Consider the following 18,174-nt stretch of genomic DNA (forward strand, 5'->3'; position numbering starts at 1 on the left):
ACTGGGCGATAGTCATTCAGGCAAGAGGGTTTATTGTTCTTTGGCACAGGGATAATGATGGATTTTTTTGAATGAGGTGGGAACCACGGCGGTAGCAAGGGACTCATTAAAGATAGAAGTGAACAAACCAGCGAGCTGATCGGCGCAGGACCTCAGAACACGGCCGGTTATCCCATCAGGTCCGGCTGCTTTCCTGACGTTCACTTTCTTTAGCGCCCTCCGAACCTCATCCTCCGACACGGTGATTACAGGATCATCGCTGCTCTGCCTGTTGCTTCCAGACGCGCTGGTCGGCAGAAACGCGCCGCCGCCGTTGCCATCGAAGCGGCCGTAGAAGATGTTTAACTCGTCGGCCAGCAACGGATCTGCTCTCACCTCCGCGGAGGATTTGTTTCCGAAGTCACAGATGGTCCTCAGTCCCTGCCACATCCGTCGAGAGTCGTTGAGCTGGAAATGAGACTCAATTCTCTCTCTGTATCTGTGTTTGGCGGCTCTTACTGCGCGTCGGAGAGCATAGCACGATGCTTTGTACTCGCTCGTATTCCCAGACAGAAGAGCCTCATTGTAAGCGGCGGTGCGTGTGTTAACCGCGGCACGGATTGTTCTGTCCACCCACGGTTTCTGATTGGAGAATGTCCTTATCGTTATTGTTTCTGTAGCTTGCTCGGTTAGCGTGTTTACGAAGCTTAATGCTACATCCGTGAACTCGCTGACGTCAGAAGAACTCGCCCGGAACATGTCCCAGTCGACGTCATCAAGCGCCGCCTGCAGCATAGTCTCTGAGTGGGAGGACCAGCGCGTCACTACTCTCTGCACCGGAGGTTCCTGAACGAGCCTTTGTTTGTATTTCGGTGTTAGAAAGATGGCGGCATGGTCCGATTTGCCAAAAGCCGGTAGTGAGCGGGCTTTGTAGGCATCCTTGAACTGAGTGTAGCAATGATCCAGTGTGTTTGGTCCTCTAGTTGGACAGGATACATGTTGATAAAAGTTCGGCATGACCTGCTTGAGGTTGGCTTTGTTAAAGTCCCCCGCGATGATGAAGGCAGCGTCAGGATGTTTGTTAATGTGGCCGCTGAGCACATCGTGAAGCTTAGACAAAGCCAAGCCAGTGTCCGCCTGTGGTGGAATGTACACAGCAGTAACTATGATCGATGAAAACTCCCGGGGCAGATAAAATGGGCGGCAGATAATGGAAAGATGTTCCAGATGAGGCGAGCAGGAACGTGACAGAATGGAGATATTCCTGGGATCACACCATTTCTTGTTGATCATGAAACATACTCCTCCACCCCTGGATTTACCGGCCTCTGCTGTTCTGTCCGTCCGAAAGACAGAGAAGTTATCACTCGGCATTACAGCAGTGTCCGGGACCGAGGACGAAAGCCACGTTTCTGACAAACAAAGGATGTTACAGTCCCTAATGTCCCGTTGGAAACTAATCCTGGCTCTAAGATCGTCCATCTTATTCTCCAAGGATTGGACATTAGCGAGGAGAATGCTTGGGAGAGGAGGACTGTGAGCCCTTTTCCTGAGTCTGACTCGAATTCCAGCGCGCTTCCCGCGGTGTTTCTTGATCCGTCGCCTCGGGGGGGTGTTGTTTATCTCCGCGTTCCGAAGAATCTCCAGAGGCCACGCAGGATTCGTGGATAAAGTGTCCTGAAACAGGTTGGTGTAGCGGTTTCCAATGTCCAAAAGTGTTTCTATGTTGTAGGTGATCAGTGCCGACGTGAGATGTGTAAAAAGAGAAAGTAAAACTAAGTAAAAAGGAAGGTAGAAGCAAATTCTCAGTGGAGCGAACCTAACGGCGTCCGAACACAGCGGCGCCATCTTGTTTATACTTGTTATATATTTGCTTGATATTACAAAATGTAATGCTACGTTCAGACAAAGATCGGGAAAACATAACATTAATTTCATAGGTAACAAACCTACAGTCACTTATACTCATGTCAATACTTTCCACAGATCAAATACGAACTCTAGCAGAACAAACCACAATCAATGTGTGTCCCAGCCAAGATCATAAAAGAAATGTCAAATCCAGCACTGTAAACATATCACACACCAGTATGGAAAAAAATACAGATCATTTCAAATATTCATGATTAATTATTAATTCTCTTTATATCCCTACCCGTTTTGACTGCACTCTACAGTGCTTTAAATGGCTACATAGTATTGTTTTTTATATGATTTAAAAGTATTTGTATCCCTCTGCACCATAATCAGTAAAATACACAAGAATTATTTAGGGAAATAGAGTTCTTTGGTCAGCATAGACACAATACACGGTATCTATTTCATGCCATCAAACCGTGAAAAAAATGGAGGAGCATTTAAAGTCCAGTGCAACTTTGGTTGGTTGACACGTGTCATGATCTGCATGATCTCTAGTCGCTTGCCGTATTTTGACAACATCTCGCACAATGAGATGATGAACCAGGAACCATTATCAACGTTCCACCAGGAGTAATAACCTGAGGACAGATGGTAAACAAGATGATTAAAGCAAGTTAATCAGCATATTTTCTATAATGTGGTCCTCAAAGGTACTTAGAACAGAATATTTGTTACCTGGTGCAGTGGAGCAGGCATGAAAAAAATCTGCCTCAACAGAAATTTTCTGTGTTTCCTCTTCACTTTCATAGTCGAACTCAATGCCAGCATTCAGACCTGAGCCTCAGCAAGCCTGGTGACAGACAGGACAAGCACACTCAAGCATTTCTGTAAGAGCAACTAAAACTATTAATTTAAACACGCACAATCAAAATTGGCCTTTAAAACATTCATTCTGGTTTTGGCCCAGTCTGGAAGCTATAGGCTCTAAGACTCTGGATGGTCGGCTGTGACGAGGCGTGACTCTGGATGACCAGGATCAACTGTGGCCTGGCCTGACTCACGAAGATCGACTGTGGCTTGGCTGGATTAATTATCGTTGACTGTGACTTTAATTAGCTCTTTAAAATCAGCTGCAACTTTACTTGATTCATGAAGAACAACTGTGACTGTACTCAGCTGAGAAATGACGGTGCGTGGTTGTGTCCGCCATTTGGTGAGTGCATACTGCATCCACCATCTCAATCACAGACGCAGTGTCGCGTTCCTCCTCCGCGACACCCAGGGCTTAATTTGTGCTGGAACAAGCCGGACCCGGATCCGGAACCTCCGAAATCCGATCAGGCACCTCATTTTGACGGATCCCCCTCCTCATGCGCCAATGAAAGGCGTTTGTGCTGACCTATAATGTGCATAATATGAAAAATCCTCTATAATGACCGCGCTTGGGGCACATCTACATTTGAAATAAAGAACCTGGGCACGCAAAAGACACAACATGTGAACTGCTCTGCTCTTACAAGACATAATGCACGGATCCATAGCCTATACACACTTTCTCAGCTGTTCACATTTACTTAAGAAAAACCCTGGAGACTGGCCAGGACGGCCATTTTTGCGTAATTTTGTGTGTATTTGGCCACTTAAACTCAACAACAAACTACGAAAAATAACTCAATATGATACTCCCTAGGCTGCTTTGGATGTGACTGCCAGAGCTCAGCCTTGAAACAGCATCTGGAGCGCACCAGTACCGATTGGCTTAAAAAGACGTGCAAATTACACATTTTTGTGACTATGCACCTGAAGCGCTCACGCTGAAAGCCCCCTCGTCATGTGATCAGTGAAATCAGCTGTGTGTGTTGTCAGTGCAATGGACGATGGGGACTGTAGTTCAATGGTGAAGTGCCAGTAGTGTAGTGCAGTGCAATAGTTTATGTGGTGAGCGGGTGACCTCTGGTGGTGAACGAATGGAAGTTCATGGCCAGGATTCGTGATATATGGTCCTTCTCAAAAAATTAGCATATTGTGATAAAGTTCATTATTTTCTGTAATGTACTGATAAACATTAGACTTTCATATATTTTAGATTCATTACAACACAACTGAAGTAGTTCAAGCCTTTTATTGTTTTAATATTGATGATATTGGCATACAGCTCATGAAAACCCAAAATTCCTCTCTCAAACAATTAGCATATTTCATCCGACCAATAAAAGAATAGTGTTTTTAATACAAAAAAAAAAGTCAACCTTCAAATAATTATGTTCAGTTATGCACTCAATACTTGGTCGGGAATCCTTTTGCAGAAATGACTGCTTCAATGCGGCGTGGCATGGAGGCAATCAGCCTGTGGCACTGCTGAGGTGTTATGGAGGCCCAGGATGCTTCGATAGCGGCCTTAAGCTCATCCAGAGTGTTGGGTCTTGCGTCTCTCAACTTTCTCTTCACAATATCCCACAGATTCTCTATGGGGTTCAGGTCAGGAGAGTTGGCAGGCCAATTGAGCACAGTAATACCATGGTCAGTAAACCATTTACCAGTGGTTTTGGCACTGTGAGCAGGTGCCAGGTCGTGCTGAAAAATGAAATCTTCATCTCCATAAAGCTTTTCAGCAGATGGAAGCATGAAGTGCTCCAAAATCTCCTGATAGCTAGCTGCATTGACCCTGCCCTTGATAAAACACAGTGGACCAACACCAGCATCACTGACTGTGGGTACTCGACACTGTACTTCAGGCATTTTGGCATTTCCCTCTCCCCAGTCATCCTCCAGACTCTGGCACCTTGATTTCCGAATGACATGCAAAATTTGCTTTCATCCGAAAAAAGTACTTTGGACCACTGAGCAACAGTCCAGTGCTGCTTCTCTGTAGCCCAGGTCAGGCGCTTCTGCCGCTGTTTCTGGTTCAAAAGTGGCTTGACCTGGGGAATGCGGCACCTGTAGCCCATTTCCTGCACACGCCTGTACACGGTGGCTCTGGATGTTTCTACTCCAGACTCAGTCCACTGCTTCCGCAGGTCCCCCAAGGTCTGGAATCGGTCCTTCTCCACAATCTTCCTCAGGGTCCGGTCACCTCTTCTCGTTGTGCTGCGTTTTCTGCCACACTTTTTCCTTCCCACAGACTTCCCACTGAGGTGCCTTGATACAGCACTCTGGGAACAGCCTATTCGTTCAGAAATTTCTTTCTGTGTCTTACCCTCTTGCTTGAGGGTGTCAATGATGGCCTTCTGGACAGCAGTCAGGTCGGCAGTCTTACCCATGATTGCGGTTTTGAGTAATGAACCAGGCTGGGAGTTTTTAAAAGCCTCAGGAATCTTTTGCAGGTGTTTAGAGTTAATTAGTTGATTCAGATGATTAGGTTAATAGCTCGTTTAGAGAACCTTTTCATGATATGCTAATTGTTTGAGAGAGGAATTTTGGGTTTTCATGAGCTGTATGCCAAAATCATCAATATTAAAACAATAAAAGGCTTGAACTACTTCAGTTGTGTTGTAATGAATCTAAAATATATGAAAGTCTAATGTTTATCAGTACATTACAGAAAATAATGAACTTTATCACAATATGCTAATTTTTTGAGAAGGACCTGTATATTGAACATCCAATTGTATACATGTATATGGGAGTAATTTATAGGTGTATATGCACGTGTTTATAGTATTGATAAGCGAAGTTTGATTTAAATCCTACGTGGCGCCTCATAGAATAAATTACATTTTTATATATATTTAACCAATAAAATAATAACACATTATTTCAAATATTAATAGTAGTAATAATAATAATAATGATAATAATAATAAAAGTTTCGTCTGGATTTAAAAAGGCAGATAGATTGGATCATTATTGTAGTGATGAATAAGTTTATGGCATGTTGTATGTCTGGCAACAATTCTTTTTAACCCTAACCTTTTTTTTTTTTTTTGGCCAGACAGTGTCTTTCACAATATTAATGTTTTTACTGCATTTGTCATCAAATAAATGCAACCTATTTGAGCACAAGAGACTCAAGAGATTTATTTTTTTTTATCTTAATTTTTCCAAACTTTTGACTGCCATTGATTTCACATATAGTTGAAACACCTTCATTTGGCCAGAGTGTGGCGGTATGTATAATAATAATAATAGCTCTGTGTACTGAATAGTAGTGTGGCCAAACAACAAAGTGAACTTAGTGACTCTTTGATTTATGGAGGTCGTCTGGAGTGAAAACCTCTGACAGAGAAGTGCAAAGTCATTATTAGATTGGAAAAAGGACTATTAGAGCTAGGCTATAGCAAAAATAAACACACATAGGCTACTGAAACAGGCTTTCTGCACTGGCAAAGAGTCAGACACAATTATTCATAGTGTTTAACAAATGTAAGGCGTTATGAAACACTTATAACAGTATATTAAAAGTAGCTGTACATATAAAAAAATAATGTGACAGTATTACACTCCTGCTCCTATGAAAACAACTTCTAGGCATTTGTCTTAGCAAACTGCACTAAAAATACAAAGAGAAAACACGATATTTCACCACATCGCAAACATGTAAAGCTGTCATCTTTAATGGTAGTCAGTTCCAGCACGTTCTGAACCAGGATGTAAAAAGAAGAAGGTGAGGAACTGGAGGAAAGGTGAGGAATGTCAGAATCGTTTACAAACATAACATATTTCTCTTTATCATTCATCAGTGACTTGGCTCTTTCATTTCACAAAAGCGCCTCACTGTGTTGGAAGGGCCAGAGTAAATGTACTTTCACCTGGATGTAGTTTGTCGTTATAGCCACATATATATGGTTATAACACCCACATTCCAGATGGGCGTGGATTATGTGGTTTATTCAGTGGATATAAAGGATCGAGGTTTAGCTCAGATCAGGCGATGACGTCTGACTGCTGCGCTCACAACCGTGAAAATGATTTTCTTTTTATTAATTGTAGTTTTATCGGTTGCATATTTTATTATTCATAGGATTTTTGTTGATAGGAAGACCTTCACCGGCACTGCCAAACTATATGGGAAAACTGTCATTGTAACGGGTAGGTGACTTTTGTAGTTTTTTTTCCAAAAGTTTACACTATGCAAGATTTCTCAGAGGCTGTTCTTTTAGCTCAACTTCTTATGTTTGTCCTAAAATGAAAATACAACATGACAAGAAATATGGCAAATATGACCAAGCTTGAGACACTGATCTCTTCTGTAAGATTACTGGAGACTTTTTTTTCTACGTTAAAAATCTGAGCAGCAGGAAACTAAAATAGCTTATTAAATTTCAGTGAATTTAATTTCATTTAATGTAACATTTTGTATATATATATATATATATATATATATATATATATATATATATCAGGGGCGTAGCCACGGGTGTGCCACCTAAAAATAGATGCAGAATAATTTTTTCATAATTGTAACAAACATGCGGTGCTAGGGAGGGTCTAGCAGGTGCTCCAGCACCCCGAAGAAAGACCAAAGCACCCCCATATCACCCCCACACATAGAAAATGAAATAAATTAAAAACATTTGTGAACGTTTGTGCATTTAAAAAAAATAAAAGATCAAAAGGATTAACAATACAAATTAATTTTCACAGTCTTCTTTGATCAATCATATTTACCAAAGATGCCGATATTATTTTTGGCCATGACCGTATATATATATATATATATATATATATATATATATATATATATATATATATATATATACGGTCATGACCAAAAATATATATATTTATATACAACTAATAGTTGAGATGTTTGGATGATTCTTTTCTTCTTATGAATTAGAAAGTTTATATTATAATCGTTTCAGTAAAAAAAGACTGTTATTAAAATGAAGCTGAAATAAAGTAAAATATAAATTTGAAGTTAAATAGAAATGTAGTCTGGGCAAAAAACTGAAATAAGTTTAAGTTAGCATTAAATTTACTAAAAGAAAAAAAAAAGAAACCAAACGAAAAATAAAATCAATTTAAAAAAGCTAATAAAAAAAGCATGTCACAAAATTACTAAAAATGTAACTAAAATTAAAATAACTAATGGCAATTAAGAAAATAAAAGGTAATTAAAAATATTAATATATCAGTAATACCAACATATCACTGAAACAAAACATACATTACATGTCATTTAATACAAATAATACTAGATAATATTAAACTGAATTTTAGAAAAAAGCAACCAAACCTACTAAAAACCCTTAGCAAACTTGCAAGGGGAGGGTTAAGATTATTTCAAATTACTTAAATTAATATGAAAAGTGTGACTTATAGGAAAGTCATGTAAATTAATGAAATCTTAAAATGTCATGTGCATTATTATAATGAATATACATTTTTCTAGTTTTTTGAATATTAATGTGGACGATAGGGGCTTTGGAGTCAAAATGTAAAGAATTAGCTACTGTTCTAAATAAAGTTCAGCTAGTGCAAATACTCAACATGAAGTTATGACTCTGTGTCTGTCTATGCTGGAACAATAAAGAATACATATTCCATCTGTTGTGTGTGACAGGTGGCAACACTGGCATTGGGAAGGCGACTGCTGCAGAGCTGGCCAAGAGAGGAGCCCGAGTGATTCTGGCCTGCCGCAGCAAACAGAGAGGAGAAGCAGCAGCACAAGAAATCAGGACAGTGAGTGACAGCTTTGAGTCTACTCTGATCTGGGAAGACCGGGGCTACATCTCACAGTGAATATTTCTAGAGGACTGTGTTCAATAAAACTATTAAACACAGAAGACATGAAAAATCGCTTTGTCCCGGTTCATTAATTAAGCTACAACTTCATGATTTATCTATTGTACAAACAGTGTCTGATAAAACTTTCTGATATTTTCCTAATAGGAAACTGGGAATGATGCTGTGATCTTTATGCAACTGGATCTTGCAAGTCAGAAATCCATTCGATCTTTTGCCGAAACCTTCCTCAAGATTGAGCCCAGACTGGACCTGCTCATCAATAACGCTGGTAAAACTAAAGCAAACCTAACCAACTCCTAAACCTAAGGTTAACTTCAACATACATACACTACCTGACAAAAACTTTAAGTAATTAAGATTTTTAATGTTTTAAATTAATTAAAATTTGGTAACACATTGTTGGCTGTGGAGTCAAGACATTTACAAATATGATTAAAAGATGAATATGAGACAAAACTACAGAATGTCACATTTTATTATTAGCCATTTCAACACACAGATGTTTTACCAAATAAAAAGAACAGCACTTTTAGAGTTCATCCCACTCATTGATGTGAGCATAAGTATTGGGACAGTTGAACATAAGGCAGATACAAAAGATTAAAAGCTATTATTTAGTTGCAGATCCCTTGCGCACAATCACAGCAGTGAGTCTGTGACCCATAGACATCCCCAGACTCTTGGTCTCATCCTTTGAAATACTTTTCCCAGCCTTTAATGCAGCCAATTCCAACTGTTGCTTGTTTTGGGGAGTTTCTGCCGTTACTCTCCTCTTCAGATGGTGAAATTCATGTTCAATCAGATTTAAATCTGGAGATTGACTTGGGCAATCTAAGACTTTCCATTTCTTTGCCCTTATAAATTCCTTGAGTGAACTGGCAGGGTGTTTTGGGTCATTGTCCTGATGCAATATGAAGCACTTCCCAATGAATCTGGAGGCATTTTCTTGAATATTGGTAGGCAAGATGGTTTTGTACCCTTCCAAATTCATTCTGCTACTGTCATCATACATTAAGTCATCAGTAAAGTTGAGAGGGCCTGTTCCAGAGGCAGCCATGCATGCCCATGCCATGACACCACCTCCACCATGCTTTACAGATGAGGCTGTATGCTTGGGATCATTTGCAGTTCCCTTTTTTTCTCCACATTTTTGCTTTCCCATCACTTAGATAAAGGTTCATCTTTGTCTCATCGGTCCATAAACACAGTTCCAAAACTCTTCTGGCTCACCTTTGTGCTTTTTTTGCAAACTCTAATCTTTCCTTTCTATTTTTGGTGCTGGTCAGAGGTTTGCATCTTGCTGTGTAACATCTGTAATTCTGTGTCAAAGTCTCCTGAGGACAGTAGATTGTCAGAGCATCACCCCAGCTTTCTGGAAGTTGTTGGTGATTTTACAGACACATCTTTTAGGGTTCATTTTCACAGCTTTTATGATTTGTCTGTCATCAACTACTATTGTTTTCTCATTCGATCATGTAGTTTTTGGTTGCTGGTGGTTTCCAAACTCTTGATTTCTCCATGCTCTTTGTTTTTGCTATAGCTCTAACTGACTTCCTCTTTTCTTTTAGCATCCAGATTGCTTGCTTTTCTCTCAAAGTCAGCTCCCTCATCTCCATTCTGGTTTGTGTGTGTCATCATCGAATGCAAGATTCAGAATGCAGAAGTAATGGCTATAACTGATACGATACATTCCCTGCTTTTAATATCTGAAGAATTAATGCAACAGGACACAGCTGATCACTTAGAAAGACCCGTGAGGCAACTGTCCCAATACTTATGCTCACATCAGATAGAGGGATGAAACTCTAAAAGTGCTGAACTTCTTAGCTGGTAAAACATCTATGTGTTGAATCACCCAATAATAAAACGTGACATTCTGTAGTTTTCATATTCATATTTTAATCATATTTGTAAATGTCTTGACTCCACAGCCAACAGAGCAATTTTGTCTTGACTGCTCAAATACTTTTGGAGGGCACTGTATATATATATATATATATATATATATATATATATATATATATATATATATATATATATATATATATATATATATATATAATTATTTATTTATTATAAAGTTCATTAATTAGTATTAATATAGTTATTATTACTTCAATCTTACTCTGAAAGTTTCCACAACAGTATGCTGAGAAAAGCTTCTGAAAATTCAGCTGTGCATCACAGGAATGAATTACATTTTGCAATATATTACAACAGAAAAAAAAATAAAACTTTTTAATATCATCAATGTTTTACTGTATTTTTTAACAAAAGAGACTTCTTTCAAAAACATTTTACTTTACTTTACTTTTAGTCATTTAGCAGACGCTTTTATCCAAAGCGACTTACAAATAAGAAAAAGTAACTAAAACTAAAAGTTAACACTCTGTAAATACTCTATACACACCCATTTAAGAAAATACAGAAATTAAATAAAATTGACAAATGCATACAACAACAACATTTCAATAATAAACATAAAATGGGAAAAAAATAAATTAATAAAATTAAAATAAAAAGCGATACTTAATATGCTAAATTTTTTCCAAATCTGTTCTGATGAAGAAACAAATTGATCTATATCTTGGATGGCCTGAGGGTAATTTTCAGCACACATTTTTGGGTGAACCATTCCTTGAAGATAAGCTAATGCATTAATTAACATGTTGTTAACAATATTTTTACAGCATTTAATATAGATTAAGGAGAATCTCTACAGACATACATGTTAATATATTATTAACTTTTAAAGCTGTATTAAATTTAAAGCAAGCATGAATTAACAATGAATATTTATTCTATAATTTACCTTAATAAACGCTGTAAATGCTTATTGTTAGTGCATGCTAATGTGAACAAATGAAACCTTTCTGTAATGTGTTAATTAGTATATTTGGACTCACAATGTATTTTCAAATGTGAAGTATTTGTTTTGTTTTTAAAATCTTATTCCAAATTCTGACTGGTAGCATAAGCTCTGGTTTGTGATACCAGCATGACTGATACCTGTTTGTTGTGTTGTTAAGCACTGGCCGCTCCAGGACGCACCGAAGATGGCCTCGGGATGATCCTCGGAGTCAATCACATCGGTCCATTCCTGTTGACCAGTCTTCTGTTGGAGCGTCTCAAGGAGTGTGCACCAAGCAGGGTGGTCAACGTGTCATCTTGTGGTCATAATCTGGGCACTATTGATTTCGACTGCATCAACACACACAAGAAGCTTGCTCTGGGATCATCCGATGCTGATTTATTCAGGGGATACACCAACAGCAAGCTCTGTAATGTGCTCTTCACCCATGAACTGGCCAAGAGACTGGAGGGAACCAACGTCACATGCTACAGTCTCCATCCAGGTTAGTGATTAATGAGAGTTTTCAATATGTGAGTATTATTTGCCAAAAACTATTCATAAATGTAAAACTAACATGTAATGCTTAAATGGGTCAAGACATGAGAAATCAAATTTGCCTTGATCTTTTGGTATATAAGAAGTCTTTGTACCATTAAAAGATCCTATAAGTTTCATAACTTAAAACATCCTCCTCATTATAAACAAAGCATGTATTTAATCAAGCTTCAAAAATAGAAATTACAATCACTGCTGCTATCTTGTCTACACTGGATACAGTATAGAGATGCGTGTTCACTTTCTGACACAGTCCATACGCTCGAGTGTGTCGTCAGGTCAAATGCTGTGAAGAAACGTTCGTTTTGACGCGTTTTTGGTTTAAACAGCTCGTTTGCATCTTTGTACAGATATCAGAAGGATCCCAACGTAAAGAACAAGCCGATAGTTTATTTTTAATGGCATCCCAGATCGTGTTAGAGGATTGTAAGGAGTATTTTGTTTTGTAAATGAGGTACACTGTCATAGCGAGTTTAGAAACATTTGTTTAAAGATGAAGTGTGAAGTATTAGATCTGACTGCAGCTGCGCCACAAACCGTAAGTAAATTATTTCATAATGCTTTGTCTGGAAAAGACCATTTTTTATCATGTTGTCAAAACACTCACATGCAATAGTGAGGGAGTGTTCATACTGTTTCATGTGCAATGACGTTAGCCAATCATAACAGTGGCCGGTTCCTGACAAACCTTAAAGGACCCACCCCATAAAACAGGTCGTTTTAGACAAAGGGTCAGAATGAGGGTTGAAAATAATAATTTTTCCATGTATTTATTTATTTTGTGCAAAAACCTTATTAACATTATAATTAAACCTCAAGTAACATATTAAAATAAAAAACCCATGATATGACCCCTTTAATAGAGCAGTGCAACAAAAGTTCTTCAGTGATCCCTTGCAGAAACATTAGCTATGAGGTTGGTTTTATTAGCACAAATCTGCAAGTTTTCTGAAGGAACATTTTAGTCATTTTCAAGACCAACTTAAGAAAATGTATGGGATAAATTAAAGTGTATACAAACACAATACGCCAGTATTTTCTCAAAATGAAAATGTCAAGGGAGAACTCAAGGAGTATTAGCAGCACAAAATAGTTAGAAAATACAACTTCCAACCTATCTCCATTACGAATTAATTATACACATAAAAATAGCTTTTTTTAACACATAATTTGCGTTGACCTCAAGAAATTGAACGAAGCAGTAAAGCGTGAGAGATTCATTCTGCCCACACTTGAGGATATCCTACCACAACTGTCTGGTGCATGCATATTTTCCACATTAGACGCGTCCAGTGGATTTTGGCAGATACCATTGGATGCGAGCTACAGGAAACTCACCACCTTTATCAAACCAGTTGGCCGCTTCTGTTTCCGGAGACTGCCCTTCGGAATTTCCTCAGCTCCGGAGATATTTCAGAGAGAAATGAGCACTCTCCTCAAAGACCATGCCGGCACGGTAGTGGTGATGGACGATATACTGGTGTTCGGTAGAGACAAGGAGGAGCATGACCCCAACCTCAAGGCAGTCTTAAGGTCCATCAGAGAATCTGGTCTAAAGTTAAACAAAGAAAAGTGTCACTTTGGAAAATCTGAGATTCAATTCTTCGGACATGTCATTGGAAAGTATGGGATCCGGCCAGACACTAACAAAGTGAGAGCAATAACTGAGCTCCCCTGCCCTACGAATCTGACTGAACTGCGACAAGTCTTAGGAATGATAAATTACCTGGGCAAATTCCTCCCGGGTCTCTCGTCAGTTCTTCATCCAATGACTGAACTGTTGAAGGGTGACACTGAATGGACCTGGAGTGTAGCACAGACACAGGCATTTAACAGGGTCAAGATCATGTTGACTACAGCACCAGCACTAGCGTTCTATGATGCAAACAGGACCACAGTAGTCAGTGCAGACGCAAGTAGTTATGGCCTAGGGGCTGCCCTGTTTCAGCAGCAGGAAAATGGACTACGTCTTATTGCTTTCTGTTCAAGGACTTTAACAGAGACCGAACGCCGCTACTCATCGAGAAGGAATGCCTAGCTGGTGTGTGGGCATGTGAGCGGTTCTCACGGTACTTGCAAGGTATGGACAAATTTGAACTCCAGACCGACCACAAGCCGCTTGTGCCCTTAATAAACTCCTATGATGTCGACAAAGCTCCCTTAAGATGCCAGCGCCTACTGATGCGCTTGATGAGATTTAATGTCAAAGCAGTGCACGTTCCAGGCAAACAGCTCGTGGTGGCAGACACTCTTTCCAGAAATCCACTGACTCATCATGGTGAGTCTGACACCGAGCGTGATGTGACAGTGTTTGTACAAGCAGTACTGTCCACTAAGCCTGTGAGTGGAGACAGGCTAAATGCAATAAGGAAAGCCACACAACAAGATCCAGATCTCCAGTCGGTTTCCAAGTACATCTGCCAAGGATGGCCCAGTCAGACATCTCAATTGACAAACACACTGCACAGATTTCATGCAGCTAGAGCTCACCTTTCTGAAATTGACGGACTTTTGATGGATGAGGATAGAATTGTGATTCCTGGTTCTCAGAGACTGGAGGTGTTGCATCAGCTTCACACAGGTCATCAGGGCCTCACGAAGTGCAGGGAGAGGGCTAATATGTCGGTGTGGTGGCCTGGAATAGGCAGGGACATCACAAAGACAGTAGAGACATGTGAGTTCTGTCAAGTCTATAAAGTGACACAAAAGAGAGAGTCCTTGATGGTTACATCCCTTCCCGACGGGCCATGGCAAAAGATCGCTGCGGACATCTGTGAACTAGATAGTAAGAAATACCTGATAGTCGTGGACTATTATTCTCGTGACATTGAGATTGCACATCTGCAATCTATTTCTAGCCAGCAGGTGATAATGCATCTGAAAAATATGTTCGTACGGTGGGGGATCCCATACGAGCTTGTGACAGACAACGCTACTCAGTTCACGTCTACAGAGTTTGCTGAGTTCAAAACTACATACAACTTCGCTCACACTACTTCCAGCCCTCATTACCCACAGGCTAACGGAGCTGCTGAAAGAAGTGTTGCTATTTCAAAAAGAGTGCTGAGACAACCGGATCCACAGCTGGCTCTTATGAGCTATCGTGCTACACCTATCAATGCCACAGGATTGAGTCCAGCTCAACTGGTGATCGGACGTCAGATCAGAACGACAGTTCCGACATTACCAAAGAACCTGCTACCCAGCCCAATTGACTATGAACAAGTCAGACTGAAAGACAAACAAACCAAACAAGCTTATAAGTACTTCTATAACCGACGATACTCAGCACGTTCTCTATCTGACCTACATCCTGGACAAAGTGTGAAAGTTAAGTTGGATGGAGAAAAAGCGTGGAAAACATCTGCGACAGTTGTCGGAAAAGCTCCTGAACCCAGATCATACATTGTGCAAACAAAGGAAGGCACAATCTCTCGCCGGAACCGGAGACACATTCAGAGTGTCCCTGAAACACCTATAACTCCTGAAACATCTGAGACACCACTTGGACAGACTGTAACTGAGAACAGTGAAGTAACTGATGGACACTCTCTTGAGCCTGATTTAACCACAGACTCTAGGAATGGGTCCAGTACCCCAGCTTCCATTACACCACACACTCATACACCCACCTGCAAAAGAACCCTGATAGGGAAGTAAAACAGCCCATAAAGTTTAAGGATTATGTTTTGGGGTAGTTGTTAACAACCATACTGATGCAAAGAGTTTCCTTGCATGTTAACTTCTATTGTGCACTGTAAGATTGTGAAAAAAAGAAAAGAAAAGAAAAGTGAATTGTTAAATGCTAACATGTTCTGTTGAAGCGACAAGTTATGGTGAAGAGATTGTGATCAGTGAATATTATTACTGATATCTGTTGATATCTGATGTTTATGTTGATGCCCGTTACGTGGTTGAGGAAGTAATTGGCTTTGTTTTATATTGTTTAAAGAAAACAAAAATAATGAGGGACTACCTGAAATTTAAGGAGGGGAGATGTGGTGAAATGTGAACGGTTTATTGTGATTGGCTGTTCTGTGTCAGGGTCCAGGGTTGCTGGGCAACGGGGGCGGTGCCAGTGAGGCAGTCTACCACTGAAGGCTAAAAAGAGAGTTTCCTCTAAGTGCGTGTTAATAAAGTTGAGACTGAGTTCACCGAGTGGTCTGCTCCCTGTATCATGACAAGGATGTTTAGATGTTTGTATTGGAAAACAGGACAAAAATATAATTTATTACTTTTGGAGTGTATGCAACATTTAATGCCATGACTTTCTGAACTTTAAGACTTTTGCTCCAATTTGAGACCTAAGTCCTTAATACATAATCCAAAAAACGGAAAAGTCAGAAGCATCTTGCCTCTTGCATACATTTCTCAATCTCTTACGGTTTGTTTTCTGTGTTTGATCTGTTTCAGGGTCGGTAAGATCAGAGCTCGCCCGTGACATCAATGAATGGCACACGCGCATTATCAAAGCCATCATTAGCAAGTTCTGGGCGACCGACCCAGTGTCTGGGGCTCAGACGACGCTGTACTGCGCACTACAAGAGAACATCGAGCACCTGAGCGGACGATACTTTTCTGACAGTCAGCTGGTGCAAGTCAAACCCGAGGCCAGAGATGATGGAATCGCCAAAAAACTGTGGGACGTTAGTGAGAAGTTATGTGGCATGGCTTGAATACAAAGACACACACACTGTACAATGTACAGCTCTTTGGTATAAAAAAATTAAAATAAATGAATAAATAAAATAAATGATTTAATAAATGAATAAATAAATGATAAAACCATTTGTAAGTGTATTAAACTTGCAATTTGCCTTTTAGATGCCGCTTAAATGGTAGAATCAAGTGCTTTTTAAATGCTACTTCCTTAAATGGCAAACACAAAATGCACCACTAGACTCTCCCGTTGTGCAAGCCCAAAAAACAAGTCCCAAGCCCCCCCCCCCCCCCCCCCCCCTTCTCTCTTTTTATCTTGACTGGCACAGTGCAGAGGACATGTTCAGACATGTAAGATGAAACCTGTAGCAACAGGAAGTGGTTTAATTCAATAGATCTGCAGTCAGTCATACAAGCAGGAGACATTATGCTAGTTTTGTACAATCAAACTAACATTCAGATCAAGTGTCAGCAGTGACATGGCAGTTTTTCTGCATTCTCAAGGAACTTGGATTGATAGAAAGCATGCGCACCCCATATCCATAATCAATCTTTGCGAACAGAGATTACAGTTAGGAGAAGACGACCGATTCATATTCAGAAAAAAAAGCTTGAGAGTGTGATTCCTTTGGTCCAGATCTATCTAGCATATGCGACATACAGAATTCGTATCTGCACCCAATACAATTTCAAAATCCGAAAATTTCAAGAGATAAGTTGACAAAACAGAGAAAAAGTAGGGTTATGAGTACAAGGGGCATAAACTGAAAGAAATGCAATATTCTTATTCTCCACTATTGTTTTTATGCGTTATTCTACCATCTGTATCACAACCTTTATCTTGCACTAAGTGCAAATAGCAATTATTATCACCAAGTGAAAATACCAGTATTTTTAACAATATGCTATTTACACTAAGTGTAATTAGACACTCTGAATATTTAAAGTCTTCTGCACCAATATTAGAACTACAATATTCCTATTCTCCACTATTGTTTTTATATGTGTTCATATTTCATATTGACTAGGTAGTATCTCAATTTAAAAAAATGAAAGAGAGAGAGAGAAGGAATACAACTAAAACATAAATAAAATAACATCATAATCAGTAAGCGATACTGTATGCACAATGAAAGCTTCTAGTAACTATGAATTAAGAAGTGAACATTAAAGTGAACAGTGAAATACACAGTCACCTAACCATTTAGAGCATCTCTTCTCCAATTAGACAGCAAATGACCAGCTGAAGTTCACTGGGAGTTGGTGGATGAATGGGATCTGAGAAAATCTCTTGCTTATTCTGGGGAGTGTAGTGTTTTAGGAACAAAGATCATAAGAAATCGACCTACTTGATCAACTTAAAGCACGGAATAATAAATATATTATATAAAGAAAATTTACAAATAGACTTAATATTCTTCACTGTAAAAGTTCAATATACATTCATTCTTATTTATTTTACAAAAGTGTCAAGGACAGTATAAGTGATTTTCTTTCTGATGTTTGATTTGCATTATTGACACAAATGACAACAGCAGCTATATTAGGCTGCTTTAGAGGAATAGTTCACCCAAAAA

At 39.3% G+C, this 18,174-nt stretch overlaps 1 protein-coding gene across 1 annotated transcript; it reads left to right on the forward strand.

Annotated features, from left to right (window-relative positions):
- The first annotated feature begins 6,533 nt into the window (after positions 1–6,533).
- LOC306853085 (dehydrogenase/reductase SDR family member 13-like) lies at positions 6,534–17,676 on the forward strand. Its single transcript, XM_079390267.1, has 5 exons — positions 6,534–6,867; positions 8,345–8,463; positions 8,674–8,797; positions 11,559–11,885; positions 16,352–17,676. Exons 1-5 carry the CDS (start codon positions 6,744–6,746, stop codon positions 16,612–16,614), a joined length of 957 nt encoding a protein of 318 aa, XP_079246393.1. The 5' UTR covers positions 6,534–6,743; the 3' UTR covers positions 16,615–17,676.
- Positions 17,677–18,174: the final 498 nt, after the last annotated feature.

Source organism: Barbus barbus (genome assembly GCF_936440315.1).
Source record: "Barbus barbus genome assembly, chromosome: 33".
In the NCBI taxonomy this organism is placed as follows: domain Eukaryota; kingdom Metazoa; phylum Chordata; class Actinopteri; order Cypriniformes; family Cyprinidae; genus Barbus; species Barbus barbus.